The sequence below is a fragment of the Ammospiza nelsoni genome, chromosome 5 (assembly GCF_027579445.1).
Source record: "Ammospiza nelsoni isolate bAmmNel1 chromosome 5, bAmmNel1.pri, whole genome shotgun sequence".
In the NCBI taxonomy this organism is placed as follows: domain Eukaryota; kingdom Metazoa; phylum Chordata; class Aves; order Passeriformes; family Passerellidae; genus Ammospiza; species Ammospiza nelsoni.
The window spans coordinates 37,672,033-37,693,183 of NC_080637.1; the positions used below are offsets into that span (position 1 = coordinate 37,672,033).

Below are 21,151 nucleotides of genomic sequence, written 5' to 3' on the forward strand. Positions count from 1 at the left end.
TTACTTCAAAAAAGGGAGTTCCAAATGCACCAGTGAGGACAAGAACTGTTGGAGGATACAGCCCTGCTCCACCTCAAGGAAATGATGGCCATGGTCCCATCAGTGCAGCTAGAGCAGGGTTAGGGCTTGTTAGTGATTCTCATAATGTATTTAATCTTACTAAACTTCTATTTTTTCTGGATCAATTGAAAGGGAAAGGTATTATTGTTTGAGTAGCAGGATAGAAAAAAATCCTAAAACAACACCGAGCGAGCTGCTGAGTTTTCCTTTTAGAAATTATTTTTGAGCATCTCACCCTTTTGCAACTCAGTCATTTTAAAGCTGTTGTTGGTGACATGGGGCATTAACTCACACCTCTCTAATCCCAGGAAGGGTAAGGCTGCAATACTGGGCTTGCTGACATCAATAGTGAACCTGCCATTGATTTTAATGGGAGCAAGCTCTGTTTTGGTCATGCTGTGTCTTCTGTGTGTCGTTAGGCAAGGGCAGGAGAAAGGGAAGGGGAAGCCACAGGTCTGTGGCTGTTGTCCACTCGCTCTTTCCAGGCAGCCGGTGGCTCTAAGGAGGCAAAGCAAGCGCCAGCGGCTCGGCGTCTGCGGCCGCAGCCGGGCAGGCACTGCTGCCCTCCTGTGGAGAGCAGGACCGAGGCACGGCTGCAGGCACACAGGGCTCCAGCGCGGCTCCGGGCAGGGCTGGGGGCGCTCCCGTGGCGGCCAGCTGAGCATCACCTCGCATGGCTTTGGGCAGGGTCACCCAGTCTCGCCCTGGCCTGCCCCAGGACTTTAAGAGCCAATTGACATCGCGCTGGTCCTGGTGCCTGCAGCAGCTGGGTGGGAATTGTGCCCATGCTGTGGGCAATAGCTGGGGGCTGGAGCCACTGGGGTGAGCTAGTATCTATCCTCTGCTAGTCCTGCAGTGCTCACAGCCAACGAAGACTCCTCACCTGGACATGTGGTGCAGGAATATTTCTTTGCAAGATTGCCCTTGAAGTTCTTCCGTACTGAAATCAGAGCCTCAGTTTTAAGTTCATTTTTTATTCTGTAAAAGTTTAATATTTTGCTAACAGATAGTATAAAAAAATATTCAAACCAACAGTGTGATTGGAGTAAAGCCATATGCTGACAGGTAAACAGATAGCTAGAGAGCAGGAAAAGCAGGGCATCTAATCACTGAAGAACAGTTATAAACAGCAATAAAATTAATATCTATATTAAACTAGCAGTGCAAAAAAACCAAACTGGAAGCAGCTTTACATAAAAAATACAGCTTTTTAAATACAGAAATAGCACCAATTTACAGAAGACAATCAGAAATGTAAACGTGGCAGATAGATTCAAGTATAAGTTACATGCTCAGCCTCCTCAACAACTGACTTGGGACAGAAAGGTTTCACAAACCCTGCAGAACTTCCTGGGTATGCACTTTGTCTCAGTGCAAATACAAATTCTGCTTTTCCAAAGCTGCTTTGCTGATGAGTTGTTCGTAGTTTATTTAAATTCCTAGCTTTCAGTGAAGGTAAAGATAGGAAAGGTAAACTCATTCCCTCCTGACAGCCAACTGCTCCCCCTCACCAGCCCGGTTCAGCAGCTCAGGTACAGAACATAGCTGCCCGACTGCTTCAGAGGTCTCACTCTATTTTAGTGAGAATTTTGCATTGACAAAAATCAAGACAGCATATCAACATCCTTTTCTCCTAGGCTCAAAACCTGCCTTCCCAGCCATGACTCACTGAGAAGAGGGAGTCAACCCTCATTTCCATACCTGCTGTATTTACAGAAGCTCAAAACTGTAAGCAGAAATTGGAAACGGAAAATCCATTTTCACTCCCTGCATTTTCAAGTATAGTTAAGTTAGTTATGGCACACAGTAACATCACCAACAAAGAAAGGCAATTTTGGTGATGATGCTTCAACTGGAGCAAAGAGCCAACATTAGCTCTAATCCTCCTCCCTGCTTCCAGCTGCCATTTCACTAAAAGGCTGTACTGTAGTAGAGGGAGAGAGAAGAGACAAGAGTTGGAGAATCAGCACCCACTCTTTTCCCTGGAACCCCAGCAGCAACACATGCACCCCAGCAGAAGTGCAGGGGCAGCACTGTGCTAGTTACACACTGCTTTTCAAAGCAAAATTCATCTAAGTGGGTGCATAAGAAGAAATAATTCAGAAGAAAAATCTGTAAACTTTCATAACTGTAGTGTCATTAAAATATAAAAAAAAAAATAGCAGTCTGAAGATGTCTCTTTACCATCCCTGAAATTTCCTATGATAATTCTGCTACAGATTTTGTTTGAACCAGGGCTAACCAAGCCCTCTTAAAACCTGTTATTGGTCTATTCTAAGAGAAGGCCACATTACTCAAACCCTCAGCTTCACTAAAATTCTTTCTTAAATTTCTTTTTCATTATAAAAATAAGATGCCCTCATCAAATCCCCAGCCTCAAAGTCCTAACCTCCCTTGACCAATGAAATAGCACATCCAAGAGTGCATCTACCCTTGGAAAATCAATGCCAATACCAAAAAGAGAGCTGATCATGCCAGCCATTTGCTAAAAGTCCAGGCTAATGTAATGTCAAAAGCAACACTTTCTGTCTTTTGAACAGGAGACTGCACAAATTTATTTGCAGTTTGCTACATTAGTGAAAACATACTCAAACATAAGAGCATTAGCTCTTAAAATTATATCCTATGTTGATAATAGCACCATCTATTATTTGAAATTCTGAATGTGAACTGTTAAGACTTTTCTTCCTCATTATCTTCTCTTAGGGTATACTGATAATTTTTTATTAATTTTTATATTGCTTTAAAACTCAAGGCTCCTGCTCTATTCAACTTCTTTTTCTGGTTTATATGGATAAGATCTCCCTTGTCTTCCCAACATGCTCAAAAGCACTATTAACTAGACATAAAATTCCTGCAAGTGAAGAGTTAGGCACTTAAGTACATACCCCTTAAGTACACTTAAGTAAACAGCTAAGTAGGCACTTAGTAGACTCAGGTTAGACTGAATCTAATCATGAGTGAGGTTAATGACTTATCAGTGTTCCTTGGTCATAAAGTCTAGAGTAGATATATAAACAGGAGATGAAATCTTAGCACAGTTCTCTCAGTGGTTTGTCTCTCTCAAATCACTTTGTCAAATCTGATAAACCATTCAAGTTTTGTATTCTTTACATCTAACTTGCAAATTTTGTTCAAAGTAAAAAAACAAAAAAAAAAAAAAAACCAACCAACCCAAGGACTAATACAGTTCATTAACACAACTATAAAAATGTTAACATTCACAGTTATTTTGGTCTTAATATTTTTCACATGTATACATTCAATCATACTGTGTTATTATTAGGTTTTTCTAACCACAAGTGCTGGGCAAATTGTACAACAACGAACTGACATTCAAGTAATCCTACCCTGAGAAAATCTGTTATTCTGAAACTGCAAAAATCCTTTTTTGCACTAATCCCACTCCAACATACAAAATTAAAAGCAAGAGGCTGCACTGCAGAGGCATGCTTTGATAGTTTGGAACCAAGCAAGCAGTTGCTTTCACAAGAAGAGTTTATAATTTTCACCACAGATTTACTCAGGGTAAGTAGAGTACATGCAAATGAAATGCTTACCCCAGATAAGTGCTAGACATCTCATTTAAACTATGAATTAAGAACCCCTGGGGACTCCAAAAGAATTTGTTTGCGTCTCCTCGCAGAAATAAAGAGAGTTTTCCAAATTAAAATCACAATTACAATTTGATGCCCACAAGGCTGTGTGAAGCACAGAATCTGGATTCAAATCAGTACTGAAGGATCAATTCATTGAAAGGATTTCTGTACCAAGGGTGACTTTGAAGAAGATGGCTAACAGAATCAGTGGGTGAATGCATAGTGGGGAAGCATGCCAAAAGGGGTGACATTTTAGCATGCTCCTCTTGCCAGGTAAGAGCTTGGTCTCTTGTAATTGTTACAGGGTCCGAGGACAATCTGCCCACCTCTTGCAAAGAGCGGAATTAGTCAGGGCTGGTACTAGAGATTTCCAGTCTCCTCTGCACAGAGCTGGCACTTCTGGTCTGGCTGCCTTCATTTTTCTTCCATGCCACAGGGTCTCCAAGACTTCCAGGAGTTTTGAAAAATGCCTCATGATGTGCAGGACGAATACTCTTGGGAGTGAGAGGAGTTGATGAAGGCTATTTGTGAAAAAAACAAAACCCCAAGGTGATTCAGCAGAGTTCTCTCAAAGTCTACACATAAGCAGGCAAACAGAGGACTGCTAGAAGACATTAATCCCTGTACCCTTTTCCATTACATAGTGAAGAGAGGTCAGAACAGGGTTGAGGGGATAATCCAGGATACTACTACCTGAAAAGTGCTGCAACCAGCTGATTCCAGAATTCTGACACAACCCTCCTGTCCTCCTAATGTTTCTCTGTAGCCATAGCATAACACATAATGACAGATGGGGGGAAAACTCTTAGATTGCTTGGGGGACTTTAGAATTTCTGTAAGTCATAAAACCACTTCACTGTTCAGGACTAAATGTGCTATGCTGGGCTATGACTTCAACAGTGTCCCATATCCTGTGCCATCCCTAAGATGGACACACACAAGCTCAGTGGAAGACAGCAGCTCTCAGTGCCAACTGGGCACTGACACAGGGGCACCAGCCTGCGACACAAGCTGCCATCAGGCACCTTGCACAGCTCCTTCACCACCACTCCTGCCCACCTTTCCCCCTTACCTGCTGCAGCTTCAGAAGGGTCACCGGGTGTCCCATACACACAGGGGAGTCCAGCTTAACAGCACTGCAGGATCTTGTGAGCACAGGACTCAGGTGCAGAGCGGGGTGAGCTGGCTGCTGTGGATCCACCGAAGGGGCGGGTGAGACCTTGGGGGTGACAACGGCCGTGGTGCTTATGAACACAGGGGTGGGGGATGCCAGGCTGGACACACTGAAACTCGTGGAGGCAGCAGCTGAGAAGGAGCCATCAGGAACCGAGGAAAGAGGGCTGGTGAACGAGGGAGAACAGACGAGAGGGAAGGAAGCCAAGGCTGCTGATGGCACCATGACACAGGGTACACTTAGAGAAGGCAACTGGTTTGCAGCCAGGCTGATGGCACCAGGGGCTTGGTTTGCAGAGAACAGAAAATTAAAACTGCTTAATCCTAAACCAAAGAGAGAAAAAACAAAGCATTAATAATCTTGAAAAAGGGAATTAAACTATTGTAACTTCATCTACAATAGGAAAAGTATGTGACATTAGAGAAAAGTCTGCCAAGGAAGTAAACTATGACAAAACAATAAAAAATAAGGAAGAAAAGCGTCACAATCCCCTAACTCTGCTGTCCAGTTCCCTTTCCTTATTTGCCTCCATTTCGCCCCCTAATTGTCTATTCACTGTACATGCATCCATTTACTTTGATCATATGAAGTACCAACCACACCCCTTGGTGTTTTCTGCTTCTAACTTTGATTACAAGCAACATCCTGGCTAAACAAACTCTTTTTTTCCACTAACTGGAATTGTCCTCTGCTATATGAAAACAGACATTACTTTTAATGAGGAAAAAAAAGCCAGACAAACCAAACCCAACAAATGGGAGACACCCACAAGGATATGTCACAGAGGCATTAATTTTGCCGAGAACAGCTGAACTACTGTGTTGAAGCAGAAGCTGCTCTGGCTCTCAGTTTGTCTGACCTTCCAAAACACCAGGATCAGCATTTTTAAACTGAGCATCTCCACCCTAAGTGAAATGCCATAGACCCCACTCCGTGTCACAAGTGAATCAAAGACTAAAGCAGTAGTCATGGAAATCTGCCACACATTCTGTTCCTACAAAGCAGTCATCCACTGCACACAAACACAGGCACAAAACATGGTGGACACGAAATCCCATTGCAGTATTTGCAGCTGCTTCCTCTAGATCCCCACAGTGTCATACAAGCAAGGCTGGCTACATTCCCAGTGCCTTGGGTTTCAGGAGTTACACTGATAATGCATGTTACAAGACAGTACAAGGTCTGAAGATGATGAAATTCATACACTCAGGGGATGCTGCTGTTCTATATTGGTCAGCTTTCTGCCAAATCTAGACTTCCGGCTCCTTTGACTTTTGAATGTTGGATAACTGTCTTTTTTGTACATAATTCATAATTCATAACTGTCTTTTGCACATAATTCAGGCATGCAAACCCCACATTGTTCAATGCTATTCATGTCTGGGAACCTCAGAAAAATGTCTCTTTTCAGACGAGCAATAGTTCACATTGAGTCAAGAGATTTCAGAGTTACTAAACTACTACAGAGAACTGCTGTCAGGGTTTTTAATGCTAAATATTCACCTATTTGTAGGACTCAGTATTTGCTCAGTGAACAGATACAGAGGCTTGGGTGCCTCTAGGTCTCATGGCTGTCCTTACCAGCAGTAGGCTGAACATAAAGATACTGTGGTTGGAAAGGTTGATTGGCATTTTCTTTAGAGATGTGCTCATTTCCTGGAGGGGATTCATCAGGGACTTTGTTCTGGGATTGTTTTTCTTGCTCCTGACAATCTAAAGGCTTAGTGGACTCCTGGTTTGCCTCCTCTGGAGCAGCAGGACTTGCAAGGCCAAGACGATTTGTTTCTAGATGTACAGCAGCTGAACAGCCACTTCCTGGGGAAGGTTCTGCCTTGGGTGACTCGGGCAGCTTCTAAGCAAAAAACAAAAATGGAAATGAAGACTTCCATTTACTTCCAAACTGAAATAAAACAGTGCAATACCTCTCATGAACCTCCCTCATGCATCTGTGCAAAGGAGCAGCACAAACCTGATTAGCAAATCACCAAGTTAAAATTTTTGTTTGGGGATTTGAAGAGACATATTAGTGATGCCTAAACCCTGTGCTGTTTGCTGCAGTTCACATTCAGTACTTGGATACACTACATAAGAAATACCTGACCTCTGGGACTACTTTTTTATTGATAAGGAAAAACATTTGATCAAATGTTTTATATTCAATATTCAAATGGCTTATATGACATGATGTTGTGCTTGACCCCTACTTTCAGTATTTAAGAGAATTCTGAGATAACTGCACATCACCTTCCTCATCATTATCTTTCTCTCACCAGCCTGCTGTGGGCAACACTAGGCCTCAGAGAGAGGTACTCAGGCTGGAGAGTAGGGGGAAAGAGGAAATCACATTTGCTATAGCTCAGTAGAGTAAGCAATGCTGCTGCTGTCTGGGCTGGAGAGTAGGGAAAAAGAGCAAATCACATTTGCTATAGCTCAGTAGAGTAAGCAATGCTGCTGCTGTCTGGGAAAGCTCAAGTTAACAGGGGAAGATGAGAAGTAATAACTATATTGATTTCTTTCCCTCTGACCAATTGTTTTGCTGCAGAAAATGATCAGGACACTAATTCCAAAGAACAGCTGAGCATCACATCACTATGCAAAGCAACCCAAGTCCATTTTCCCCTGGTGGTGTGAAAACATCTCCCAGTTAATGCTCATACTTCCTGACACAGCCCACTTGCAAGTTCATGAACATGTGGGAGGCAGCATGTTTATCTCTCAAGAGCAGTGCACTGAATTTTCCCTTCTGAAAACACTGTCTTAGGCAAAAGTCTTTCCTTGCTATGAGAAAGCCTAAGTGATAATGAAACTCACTTTACCTTGGGTACTACAAGTGAGAGGGGCAGATCACTGTGCTCCAAAGTCTGCTTTTTGGCAGCTGGTTCTTCATCATCTGCAGGTGCAGAGGGCGATGAGCACTTGTGGGAGCTGCGCTTTTGGCAGGCAGTGGGAGGTGCAGCAGCCTGACCTTCTGCACTCCTGTTTGCCAGGCCTCCTGCAGCGGGCACAGGCTCGCTCACGGTATTTTCCTGAAGACCACCACACAACATAAAAAGGGATGAAGATGGGAAGCACAGGAAGGGTTGGTTGGGGACCAGGGTAGGTTTTCCATTTTCTGTTTTGGAGGCTGCTGGCGTGGAAGGGTGTGAAGCCTGGCTGCTGATACCATTTGGTAGTGAGAAGCTTGGCACATCTGCCTGAACCACAGGGAATACTGCCTGAGGCAAAGGGTTAACACAAAAATCAGAGTCCCCAGGAACCGGAAGAAGGGAGAATGGTAAACTTATGTTGGAGTTCTTTGCTGAGTTTAGTATCGTTTCGGTGTCACAAGCTTTATTCCTGAAAAACAAACAAAAAAAACCCCAAATAGTAATGAAAAAAGGAAAAATATTTATTCCAAAATTAAACACCTATTTTATCCTTAGAAGCAAAGAGATATATATTTGGACATAAATGTGGAAAAATTCAACCCCCCAACAACAATTTTTACACAATTTACAAGAAGGGTCACTTTTTATCATTTCTAGTAACACAGAAGCAGAGTTCTCAGGTTTCTGATCGACCAATAATGCTTTTGGCTGCACTTGACTAGTCAATCATTCACAAATGAATTCAAATTGGAATAGGTGTAGAGAAGACAGAGATGCCCTTCCACAGAATCATAATTTGCTCAACCTACCCAGATAATAGGTCAAAGGATGCAGGAATGACCTATATAAACACATACGACAGAAAGAACTACTAAAGCAAAACACCAACGGTGGTACAAGTACAGATGGGTGTAAAATGACCATGGGAACAAAACAAAAAGCCATGCTGATATCCAGCAATATTAAAATATTAAAATTGTAACAACAAGACTTTATTAGGTTTGTTATTTAAGTTACTTTATAACTTTTATATCTCAGTCTCATCAATGGAATCTATCCTTAAACTAAACATGACGAGCACAAAGCTGTAACTGGACAACCGCTAAGACCAACCTACCCAGTATCTTCCTCTATTTTCTGCCTGCAGACAGCTGCTAGATTTATCATTTTGGAGCAATTTTCATCTGAATTCACAATACTGGCTGAAAGAACAAAGAGGAATTCAATTAATCACAGACAGGTTTACCAAACATATTTTGATACTGGCCATATAAAATAATTGCTATAATTTTTCAGTCCTGACACATTTTTATAACATCCACTAATCACCTAGAGCCAGAACCTGCAAGACACTCAGAACTCTCAGTCCCACTGGAGACATGTTCAACATCATTATTTCCTATAAGAGGGAACTGTGAAATGCCCTGTAATTACTTTATCTTTTTTAACAACTATCCATTAGATTGTTACAATAAATTTCACTATGTTAGGAACCATAAAATAAAGCAAGCATTTTCTGGCTAAAAAATTTTCCTTAATCAAGTTACACAGAAGAAATTGTAGTATAGTTGCTGTTAGTACAGAACAGAAATATTTACCTGTAGAAAATAAACTGCAGATTCAATTGCAGTTATGGCCCAAATCCACCTCATGTAACTTTAGGCATTTGACTGGAGGCTCTAAACCAGAAGTTTCATTACCGTGTGCTCAGTAGAAATATAGGTACCTCCCAAGAATAGTTCACATATTTAATTATGCTGACTCACTCAATCAAGTGCCTTAAATTGGTGCATGCCCTCATTTGGGCAGGTCCAGTGGGATAGAAAAGAACATGCTTCATTAGTAGTTACCTTGCCTCTCTTGATGTGGGCTGTTAGGCTCAGAACTGACTTTCCTTCTGGTTGCCTCACAAGTCTGTGCATGGCTAAATGAAGAGTGACGTGTAAACCTTTGCTTTCCAGTAGCACTGGTCTGGTACTGGGCACAGGCTCCTCTCTGTGTCTCTGGCAGAGGATCTGATGTTGAGCTATGTCCTCTCAGCTCATCTGTAGGGACATAATATTGTACAACAGTCCTTCAGGTAACATAGCTCATAATTTATGCTTCTGCCATATCACCAAGCTTGGCGTTAAGGGAAGAGGCAACCTCCATATTATCTCAAACCTCACAACAAACCTAGAACTCAGTAAGCACCAGTAGACAAGATAAGGGCTTCCTTCCTATCCAATCCATAGCAGCTACAGCAGCAGCTACACTCCAGTGTGCTAGCCAGGAGGAGAAAGTGTACTAAGATAGTATTTACATTATCTTTCATTTACTTGTTCCTGGCACTGTCCTGATCCAAATATCAAAGCCAAGGGGCTTCCCTTTGCTCTGGCTTCTAGCCAAGGAACATCATCTTAGAGATGTGCTATCCCATCACCTTGTTCTTAGCAGACAAAGCTTTGGTAGAAGGGGCCATATGCAAGAAACAGCCCTGCTGTACTTTGTTACAGCCCCTTACAAAGAAAATAATGCATTGTATAATTATTAAGGAATTACCAAAATTTTGCAACGCAGAACAGCTGTGGACCCAGATTTGAAGATGTCAGTGCTATCTGCTGTTGCTCTACAATTCACACGGTTATGCATACCGTTATCTAAGTCAGTGTAAAAATACCTACAAGACACAGTATCCTTTAACACCCCTCCACAGACCCAGATCTTGGGTGCAAAGTCTAACAAGGGCAAATGTTGAGCTGGCAGCAATTAATAATTGCAGGGTACGCATTGAATGCTGAGCCATTCTTTACACACAGAAAAAAACCTTTTACCACTTGTGAAGGGACAGTCAGAGCAAAAAGAAAATAAATGCAAGCTACACAAGTTACCAGTTTTTTCAGGGAATTCCACAGGCCCAATCCACTTGAAAGCTGGTTTGCGTCCTCGCTCCTCTGTGACGTGGACTTTCTTGATCAAGCCTAGGCTGGTGAGAACGTTGGCAATATCATACAGTCTTCGTACCTTTGCTAACAAGAGAGGGCAGGAGTAGATAAGAGAGTCAGGTTTACAATGCATACAGGACATATTCATGTGCTAATTTCATTCCAGACTATCACCACAGCTTTCATAGATGAGGGGGGCAAATCAAATTGGGATGGACCTAGGCCACCTTCCATGAAGTCTGCCATGCCAGCTCCCACCTGATTGTCACTGCTACTTCATAGCTTAGCTGCTCAGGTTCAAACACGTCTACCTCATTTGGATGGATATAGGTTAGGGAGTGATTACAGCAACTTGCCCAGAAAAGGCAGCTACCTCCACATGGGTAAAGAGGTGGAGGTAGCTGCCTCCACATGGGTAAAGAGAAGCTGGCGGAAAGCGGCACAAGAGTGCACAGCTGAACACAAGAAGACACATATTTATAATTTCCAAAAAATGTAACACTCAAAAAATCAGCTCAGAAAATCTCTGTGACTCTAGTAAATAACATCTTTGAGCTGACTATGATATCTACATATTTTCCAGCTAAACTCCTCATATTTCTTCTTATACTTGGGGTAGAATTTCAAGACTGAAGTGCAAGTACTGTATTTTAAAAGTACTTTTAAGTCTTTAAAGTCTTTATCTCAGAAGATTTATTTACTAATGCTAAGTTCTCCCATGTTATCCAAGGGATTGAAATACTAATCCTCACTAACTGAAAGCAAACCCTGCCATCCAGCTGTAAAAGATTTCTGGGGTAAAAAGGAGAAGGAACATACTTTTCCAGAGAGAAAATTAATTCCATTAAATTAATCAATGTGCTTCAGTTCTGAAACATCATTCAGAGCAGTACAGGAAACAGGGTTTAAGTATAAAAGAAATCAACAACAATGAATTTTCTTCGTTATTCTGAAACTGAACTTGGGAGATAATTGGCAAAGTGACTCTTCTCCACACCAAGCTCTGTTTTCACAAATATGCATTTGCAATGAAAAAAACCCAAAACATATTCCAGGAAAAGATGCACAAATTGCTTTTGCTGTTACGTACTGGTGTCTGTTTGCTGTCAGACCAAACATGCCCTGTTTTCTTTACTTACTGACTGATTGATTTGCCTCTCATTAGCCATCTTACTTTTAAATTTGCTGTGGTCCACTGTATCCTGGGTTTCTTCTATCAGTATCTTTGCTGCGATGTCCAGAGTGACTATCTTGGTCTTGGAGACAAGGAACAGCATGACAAACTTTTGGCTCATAATCCGCAATGACTTGTCCTTTCTGCTGTTTGCAGATGCTGTGTTACAAATAATACCCAAGGCTCTTAGCATATGTCATCCATCACAGCCAGAAAGCTAGTAAGAAGGTTTCTCACACACAAAATAAGTAAAGCATTTCCTTGCCAGAAAGCAGAAATTAATTGAAAGGCAGCAAATAACTGATTAATGCAGACAGGAGTCTCTCTTCAAAGGACAAGAAAAATTCAGACTTGCAGAAATAGCTTTTAGAAAGTGAAATTCCAAAGCTGATTCTATGTTATGTTACACAGTTTGTGCCACTGTAATTTTGTGACTCTAATGGACTTTGTAACTGAAAACCATCACGTGTTATGTGGGCAGCATGCAAAGAGTGGACAAATGAAGATGATTCTTTCTGACAGGATAAAGCATTTACTGTCAGATACAGGTGGGGAAAAAACTGGATTGTTCAGCAGAACTTCCTGCCAGTCTGTAGGACAGACAGAAACATCTGTCTTGAGACCTATGTTAGGGACAGAATAGAAGGAAGAATTCTGTACCTTCCATGGTGAATTCAGCACCTTTTCACAAAGGAGAACTTTTTATTATTTAATTTAAAGACAAAGCAAGGGAAAAAGTGACATAGTAAACTGAAGAAAAAGACTTTGTGTCTGTGTATCATCACACATTTAGTAATCATCCTACCAGAGGTGCAATCCTGTTCTGAAAAGTCCAGTAATGGTCTGTCTTGAGAATCTGGAATAGTTTCCTTTTTCTGTTCTCCAAATTTGTACTCTAAGTCCTGCTCCTTGTGCTGGGAGGTCATTAACTCTCCATACTGCAGCTCTCCTGCCTCCTGAAGCATTTTCAGAGTTTGGCTGAGGTTGTGCCGGCCATGCCAGCAGTATTGGTTCTTGGCCACACGACTGACCAACTGCAGTGACTCCAGGACGTTCACAATATCGTAAATTCGTCTCCGCTCAACTCCTGTTTGGGAAGTGGGGGGAGCAGATAAAAGAGACAGAGATGCTCATCTTAGTTCAGTAGAAGCAAACAGAGAACAGGTTGTTCTCTAATAGACATTTTCAGTGTTCACATGGACTCATTCTATTAGCTGCATCTGTATTTGCACACACTGAAAATCTGCCCTATGCATGGCCAGCTTCATGGTGTGTTGCTCTTTGTCCGCTTTCATAACTTCCAGCCCAGCCACGGCTTCAGCTCAAAGCACCTACACTGTGTTTAGAACCGACTGCAGTCTGCCAGCCCCATTCACTCAGACCTACCCAAACTGCCTCAGGATATTCAGAGCACTTTGGCCCTTCCTTACAGACAGCTTCAACACACAGACACATACCTGTACGCAAGCCTGTGTGTAACAGGGCAGAAAAGGGTCTGTCACAGCATAGAGATAAAAGACCCTCATACAGGAACCAGGGGGAGTGCAGTCCTCCACTTGCATTTACAGTGACACAATTACTTTTACTTGCTAAGCAAGTACCAAGTAAAGGGGCATCAACAGCTTCACAAGGAGCAGAGTTCTGTAGAATGAGACCTACTGCTCCCAAACACAACAGAAACAAATTATCAGTGCTGGCTGGGTCTAGTCCTATAGGAAATTTATGAAATATGTCCAATATTGAGTTCAGCCTGACTGATATGAGCAAGGTTGGGGACTGAATATGAACTGGTTGGTGGCAATGCTCACGGTCCTTGTGAGCTTGTGTCCAGTGCTGTTTGAAGCCTGGCTCTTATATGTAGCACAATGTACTATATGCTGATGGCAGCATCTGCACCAAAAATCTTCTAACAGTTAACATCAGCTGAGTGGAACAAGTGCTAGTTAGGGTGAAAGGTTTTGAAAACCTCCCTGTGGGAGGCAAGGCCGTAATGTACCTGTTTACCCATTTGAAGACTAGGCATAATACTTACCAACTTAAAATACATATTGTGTGAAACAATCCATGAGCATTTGCAAGTGTGTGAAGAATTTGGAACAAAATATAATTCAGAAAAACAAGAGTGTTACACCTATCCTGGTATCTGTCAGGCACCAGCAGCACAGCCCCCTTTGCGGCCTACGGCATCCCTTCCGTGAACAAAGCAATATACATTTGTAGCAAAAGCTGTATCACCGACATCATCTGTTACAGTGAGAGCAGCAACATCAGCAGGGGGTAATTTCGTGGTCGCTGAAGCAAATGAATACAAGCAAGGAAGGGAAAACCAAGGGAAGAAGGACAACCAAAACTTCCCCTTTCTGGGAGGGGAAATTTCCAACATTAACTTTTAGAAGAAAGTTTCTGTTATTTAGGAAAGCAAGTTAATGCCACTCCCAACACAGAATAAAGCATTATTCATGTTCAGCTGTACAAGGCTGGAGCATGAGCATCTCATGCAAGCACATAAAGAAGTAACTGTAGAATCTAATTTAAAATTAATTTATCTATTTACCTAATCTGTATTCTATCCTGTTTCCAATTCACTATACCAAAGCAAATAAATGGGTATTTCGAGGCCTTTCTTAACAGATTTACAGAAGACATCATTCTCCTGTTCCTTTTCTTCCTAAAACAGACAAGTTCATTTTTGCTACATCTTTTTTGTTGATACCCGAGTTTTAAATGTAGATACAAGATTTATTTAGTTTAAGTCCAATTTTGTAAAGCCCTTCCTAGCTAAGAAACAACCTATCCAAGGAGTCAGATATTTTTGCTATTAATGTGTCCTGTCTGAGTCTTCTCTCCCAAGTTTTATTACTTCTTGCAGATAGTTCTTTAATCTTTCAATTAAAACCAAACCTAACAGCAGAATCAGCAAATGAGCTACTTAAAACAAGACATTTTCTCATGGTATTCTTGCAGTTCTCCCAGCACCTTCCCATCACAAGGTGATATTGAAAGGTAAGGTAACAAGATACAATGTCAAACCTGTTCAGAAATCAACCAGTAAACACAACTGATCTTCTATGCATGCCAGTTTGCAATTGTTTCCCCAAATGTTTCATTTTGACAAAATTTGTGGTCTATAAATCCTCCTTCAGAGGGTTTGTAAATCCTACTTCCTTCAGTATTTAATGAATTGAATATTTAAGAAAGCAACAGAGTTGGTAAACAGCTGGAAGCAAGATCTGTCTAGCAAAAAGTGCAGAAAGTCAGAAAGCAGATTTCAAAATGGTAGTGCTACCAAACAACAAAGACACTGAAGAATATCAGGCATTTCCAAATCTTGATTAGTATGATTAGAAGAGCATCCAGACCCTGGGAAAGGCAGATCTTGAAAGTAGTCTGTTAGAATATGATCTTTGGAAGGCCCACCTGTTAGGTAACCCCAGGTGATCAGTTACCCCAGTTTCACAGGTATACATACCAAGAATTGAAGCCACTTCATCCAAAGAAATGGTAGTTTTCTCTGTTGACAATGGATAATTTGGATAGCGAGCTAGAAACTTTTGGCACAAGAGTCCTAAGCTTTTCTGTTTTCTGCTGGGCCTCTGCTTTTCAAATTCATCAACCGTGCTGTCATCTACTATATCATACTGTTAAAAAATAAATGTTAACCCTTTAGTGCAGAGCTTTTAAAAGCAAGACATAGTAAAGTGAGGCTTATTTCAGATGTTATCAATATTTAAGATCAGATTTTCTAATTAAAAAATAAAAACATGGACTCCTTGAAAGCACACAGCACTCTAATAACACAACTGCAAGCTCTTCTTATTTCATCACACAAGATAGCTACAGAAAAATTCTTATCTGTGCAATCATACAATAGTGGTCATGCATAAGGAAAAAAACCAGTAAGATCAACACCCAAGACTAGTAGACGGCAAGACTATACTTGGAAAGAGAATTTCTTTTGGAAAGAAGGAAGAATATGCTCTCAAATACTTCTGGATCTAATAAAACAGGAGATGCAGAAGCCATCAAGAAGTTCCTGCAATACCTCTGTTCACTGACTTTTACAGTGACTCTATCACTTGAAGAAACTGGTGATTGGGGATGGGGTTGGGGGCACTTTCCTCAGAAACTATAAAAGGTGCTACTCAGTCTTTGAACCTTAAACTTAGTCAAGATGTTAGCTTAAGTAATGCTGTAGGATGGCCTGACTGTGGTCTTTCTGACCCTGCAATGGGAAAAAATAGAAGCCAGCAAAACCATGGTGGCAAGAATATAGGAAGAGGCATGTTTATCACAAAACAAGAATGATGGAGGATTATTTTGCACTGGTAACTCTAGGGTTATCTTCTGTGTTATAAAAGGGAAAAGAAGTCTTGCCCTCTGGCAAAGAGAAGCTGAAGGTGGTGGTAGCTGTGGAAACCTATGTTTCCTAGCTTATGGGATCTTAAACTGTCATTATTAGCTAGTTGCTAGTTGCAAGTAAGTTACCTTGTGGCAGGCTGGTGCTCTGAGAGAACTGAGTTTTACGTGGTAAGGAAATAGCAGTATTCTTACTCTAAAACTTTTCCTTCTTTTGTATGTTATCCTTCTAAGTATAGAAGATTATTAAATGAAATATAACAAACTAGAAAATAATTGAACTCTTTATAGTAGCCACTCCAAAAATGCTGTGTGATCTCAGCAGGCTTGGAGTGGTGAAATGGACTAACCTTAAACATCAACTATTTTTTACCTACTGGACACTATGTTAGAAATGATCTCTAGGGAACTGTTTGCTTTGCTGTGACCATGAAAGCTGCAGAATTTTTTACACTACTGTTGCTACTGCAGTTGCTGTAAAAACTACACTTCCAGAGTGATCTGTACCTATGAAATGATGCTTCTCAGTAGAAGGACCCAGAACTATTGTCTTGTAGTTGAAATCAACAGGGAAGGATAGCCTACAAGAAATAAAGCAGGAGAGGAAAAGCAGCAGTTGGAACAAAAAAAAAAAAAAGCACGAAGGAAGAAAACTGCAATGATGCTTATTACAATCTGATGTCATTGTCTCTAGGGACAGACTTCATGAAGTGAGGACAGGAATCAATCCCTGCATTGCTTAAGTCTTGTGAAGTAGAAATTTTAATGCCTAACCTTGCTTTCTGACCACTAGTTTGGGAGCTGGGGGGGAAAGTGGGAATAAAGGGTTTTGGCAGACCACTTTGCAGGACAGTTGCAGATGGGGTCTAAGATTTGGAGAGTATATTCTCTCACTGTCAAATTTATTTCTGAAAAGGATGCTTGTTCAAAACAAATCTGGCATTTTTCTTTCTAATGTGGTTCAAAAGTACTTCAGTTGGGGAAATCAAACATTTAATCTTTACTTCCTTCATTGTCCTTTTAAGTAATATTCAGGCTCTTGAGGGAATCTCAGGTCAGTTTCTAGTAACTCACTTACTTTTGAAGTCCTACTGCTCAGACATTGCTGTGTAGGCAGCAGTCCCTGGGAATGTCTTGCAATTCTGCACCATTCCATAGGGAGCAAAGAACCAGTTGGAAGAAATCTGAGGAGCAACTTAAGGAAGGTCTGAATCCTAACTGAATGTAGGAATGTGTTCTGAGTCTCACCTGTAACGAATCAGGTGTGTCACTCTGCTCACTGTTTTCTATGGGTCTGAAGAGCTCTTTCTTCTTTTCCCTGTCCCTCATGTCAGGACTAGCAGCACTAACCAGAATCTTCAGGTTAGCAGTAGGAGTCCAGGGATCAGCTTGAGGTCTGTCAATGATCTTAACAGGTGTAATTGGGTTTCTTTCTGGTGTGCAGCCTTTTTGCTTCGATAGATCAATAGGTTCATTCTTAATGGGAGTCTTTGGGGCCATCCTGGATCGATCATATATGTTTTCCTATTAAAAACAAAGTTTTGTTAGACACAAGAGGAAAAAAACATTCCATCAATCAATTTCATGATTCTTATGAAGTTATTTTTACTGACCTGTGCCTTGGCACTCATAGCTATATTTAGCACAGTTCTTCTGCCTTTGTTGGGAACGTTAAAATATTCTACATGCTGCTGTACTGGAGGAAGTGTATTTGAGATACTGCCTTGAAATACAGAACCTGAGGTCAACCAGTCTAACCTGTGGCCTACCAGGCTTTTAAACCCTGACTGTTCTTGCAAGAAAGCATTGCCCACAAACATAAATCACCTAATTGCAGGGAAACTGAAATCATGCACTGGTCACATTACACTTAGCAAGAAAGTAGAGTTCTGTTTGAAAGGTCCCAGGTTAAAAACCATGCTGGGGATGCAGCTCAAACTCACAAAATATCAAACTAAAGGGGACATAACATCATCTGCAAGCAAGGCAAGTTTTGCATCTGCACTGTCTGCTGTGCAACCAACCAAGAAAATCTCCATAACTGTTCCTTTACTACAGCTAAGAGCTGCTAGGAGGAAAAGTCTGATTCATCAGCTGATTTTTATCATTTCCTGAATGAAGCTCAATTCCTTCCAGTCCCTAGCTGCCATCAAGCTTTTTTTGTATTTCAGCTATGGATCTGCAAGAATTATCACTATAGATGAACTCACTTCAAGGGACCAACTGAAGGAAGCATTATTGGTACTTTGATATAATGTATTTTATTTTGTGCTGTAAGAAATCCAATTCAGAAATTGAATAAAATCCTGAAATAAAATATTAATTTATACTGGACTATCGTAAGAACTTTCTTAAGTCTTGACTTTTACTTGGAGTAATTTAATTATTCTGTAGCTGAAATATATTTAAATGGGTGATTCCAAAGGTCATCCTAACAGGAACATCTAGCTAGAAAGTAGAAAAAAGTTTTAGTAACAACTGAAACTGGCTTTTACTAGGAGCAGTTTTGTAGCATTCAGACTGGAAATAAATTTGGCATATCAAAAGCATTGTGCTCTGAGCACTGATGAACACTTCTGCATACATTCATCCTTGAATTACCCAAAAGGATGTAATAAATACATGTCTTTCTTTACAACTAACAGTCAGCCAGTTATAACTTGCTACACTGTGATAAATAGGGGTCAATTTAGAGGTCATGGTACTTCTTAGAATATGTATTCATATAGTGTTAACACTCAATATTTTCTTGCAATTTCACGTTTGGCAGTGAATCAACCCTCAAGTGATGCAGAAAGTCTATCTTCCCCTAAAGTTCCTGTTCATTAAGGCTGGTGGCAATGGAACTGCAGTGAGGGCAGCTGAGGCAACCTGTTTCAGTACCTCAGATCTTCATGTTTTTGTGCAAATACCACAATGAAAAGCACATGACTATCCCCTTTCAAATCTTTATTTCCCAGATCTTCTATTTTCTACTATCATAATTACCTGCTAAGGTAAGAAACACTTTTACCCTCTTTTTATTTTTCAGCAGCTGCAAACACTCTGTGAAGTCCTATCTGTATTGCACAAAATCTCAAGGGCAGTTGGTAGAAGCATGAGGTAGAGGACAGGAAAGGCCAGTCTGATGAACTTAGTGTGTGAGCAGGAGTTGAAACAAATCCCTGATATAATAGGAGTGGAATCTGACAAGAACTGTGTGAATTTTGGAGGACTCAGATTTAGCATGGACAACAGGTCATGAATTGCATCTAGTTCAGGAGACATTACTGAAACAATGAGCTTGCTCCTTGCTGAGTGGCCCTACTTAGCCTCTTGACTGGAGAACTGCACTTTATGAATACAGGCCAGAAGGCAAGCATGGTGGACATATCCATGAGTGTGCTCAAACTACTGTTAATCAACAGAACCATACTATTCCTGTGCCAAGTTAAGAACCTGGTGGTTCTTACCTTTAGAACTATGAGTCTCTACAAGAGCTTTCTCCACCTTACCACATGGTAGCCATTGGGATACTTGAGATCACTGAATGAATTCTACTCAGCTAAATGGTGTTTCCCGCTGTGTAGTGCCAGAGTGCAATCACTTCACTTACTGACAAGGGTGGCATGACTCAGGCTTCTTACACTGGATTATTTCTTTACCTTAAGGGTGGTGCTGGCCATCCCAGTGCCCAAGCGCTCACAGTTTAGATGCTGCTGTACAGTAACAGGGCAGAGCAGGTCCGATTGCAGCATCTCAGACGCTGCCCACGAGAGCCACAGAAGCGCGATCCAGAGCCCGACTCCCCCCAAGCCTCCCAGCTGGCGGCCCTGCACTCGGGGGGCTCGGGCTCCGCGGCGACCCCGCTCTCGCCGCCCTCCCTCCCTCCCTCCCTCCTTCCTTCTCTTCCTCTCCTCCCCGCACCGGCCCGCGGCTCCAGAGAACGCCTGCAGGGAACGCGCGGCGCCGAACCGGACCGGACCCGCCGCCGGCCCTCCCGCTCACCTTCTGGGCCGCCTCGGCGCGGCCCCGCCGCCCCGGCCGGGCGCTCGCCAGGTCCCGCAGCGCCAGGACGCTCACCTCCATCTGCAAAGCGAGAAGGCGCCTTTAGCCCGGCTCTTAAGAGGAGCCGCTGCCGTCCCCGGAGGGACGCGCGGGGAGCGCGGCTGCTCGGGGCTGCGTTCCCGGGGAGGAAGGGAAGGAGGGAAGCGAGGAGGGAAGGCGGGCAGGGGGCGGGAGGCTCGGCGGGCTCCGCGCCCTCACCTCGGCCGGGGCCGGGGCGCGCGGGGGGCGCGCGGCTCTGCCGCTCCCGCCAGGCGCCCTCAGACATCGCTTTACAATCCGGCCAATCAGGCGCGGCCGCCGGGGAGCCCCGGCCGCGCCGCCGGCCAATCAGCGCGCGGGCAGGCGGCGCGCGGCAGCGGGCGCGCGGGACGGGGCTCCCGCCCGCGCGGAGCCGTTTCGCTCCTTTTCTTGGCGCCGCCGCCCTCCCCCGCCCGCCCTTCCCGCCGCCCCGCCGGCCGCGCGGGAAACGCCGGGAGAGCCCCTGCCCCTCTGCCCCGGGAGCGGGGAGGGGCGGCTGAGGCAGCGGCAGCGGCAGCGAGAGGCGGGAGCCGCCTCGGTCGCCCCGCCACCGGCTCGTAGGAAACGCCGCCGCGGTGTCCGCGCCCGGGCAGCGCCGCCCGGGGCGGGGGCGAGCGGCTCAGCCGCCTCGGGCAGCTGGGACGGCCTTGTGGCCTCCCCCTCATCCCCCGAAACGAGTCTGCTGCCGGGGAGGTAGAGCGAGCAGACGCCATGGGGAGCGGTCTGGAGCCCTCGCTTTTCCCCGAGACTCGGCTCTGTGGGTTTCCCTCCCTTGGGACCTCATTACATACCCAGATAAAGGGAGAACTGGAACGGAGCCGTGTCCAAAGTTAACAAATCAAATAAATCCCGGCAGCCTGTGGAGCGGTGCAGTGATGAGATTATAGCTGTACCTGTTGAGACTATGGAGACACAAGCAAAAGGAAAAAAAA

General features: G+C 43.1%; 1 protein-coding gene across 1 annotated transcript; it reads right to left on the reverse strand.

Annotated features, from left to right (window-relative positions):
* Positions 1–1,118: 1,118 nt before the first annotated feature.
* E2F7 (E2F transcription factor 7) lies at positions 1,119–20,424 on the reverse strand. The gene is made up of 13 exons (XM_059472655.1): positions 20,400–20,424; positions 20,142–20,222; positions 17,403–17,678; positions 15,268–15,436; positions 12,604–12,885; positions 11,799–11,957; positions 10,571–10,708; positions 9,551–9,745; positions 8,818–8,902; positions 7,650–8,169; positions 6,415–6,685; positions 4,732–5,156; positions 1,119–4,180 (listed from the first exon to the last, which is right to left on the reverse strand). Exons 2-13 carry the CDS (start codon positions 20,220–20,222, stop codon positions 4,004–4,006), a joined length of 2,778 nt encoding a protein of 925 aa, XP_059328638.1. The 5' UTR covers positions 20,400–20,424; the 3' UTR covers positions 1,119–4,003.
* Between the last annotated feature and the right edge of the window lie 727 nt (positions 20,425–21,151).

Excerpts from the sequence above, each read along its gene's own strand:
- E2F7 (XM_059472655.1), bottom strand. The coding sequence starts at position 20,222 with ATGGAGGTGAGCGTCCTGGCGCTGCGGGACCTGGCGAGCGCCCGGCCG. Across the intron at positions 11,958-12,603 it reads AGAACAGGATTGCACCTCTG|CATCTGCAAACAGCAGAAAG; the intron begins GTAGGATGATTA and ends TTTGTAACACAG. Across the intron at positions 6,686-7,649 it reads TCTCACTTGTAGTACCCAAG|AAGCTGCCCGAGTCACCCAA; the intron begins GTAAAGTGAGTT and ends TTTTTTGCTTAG.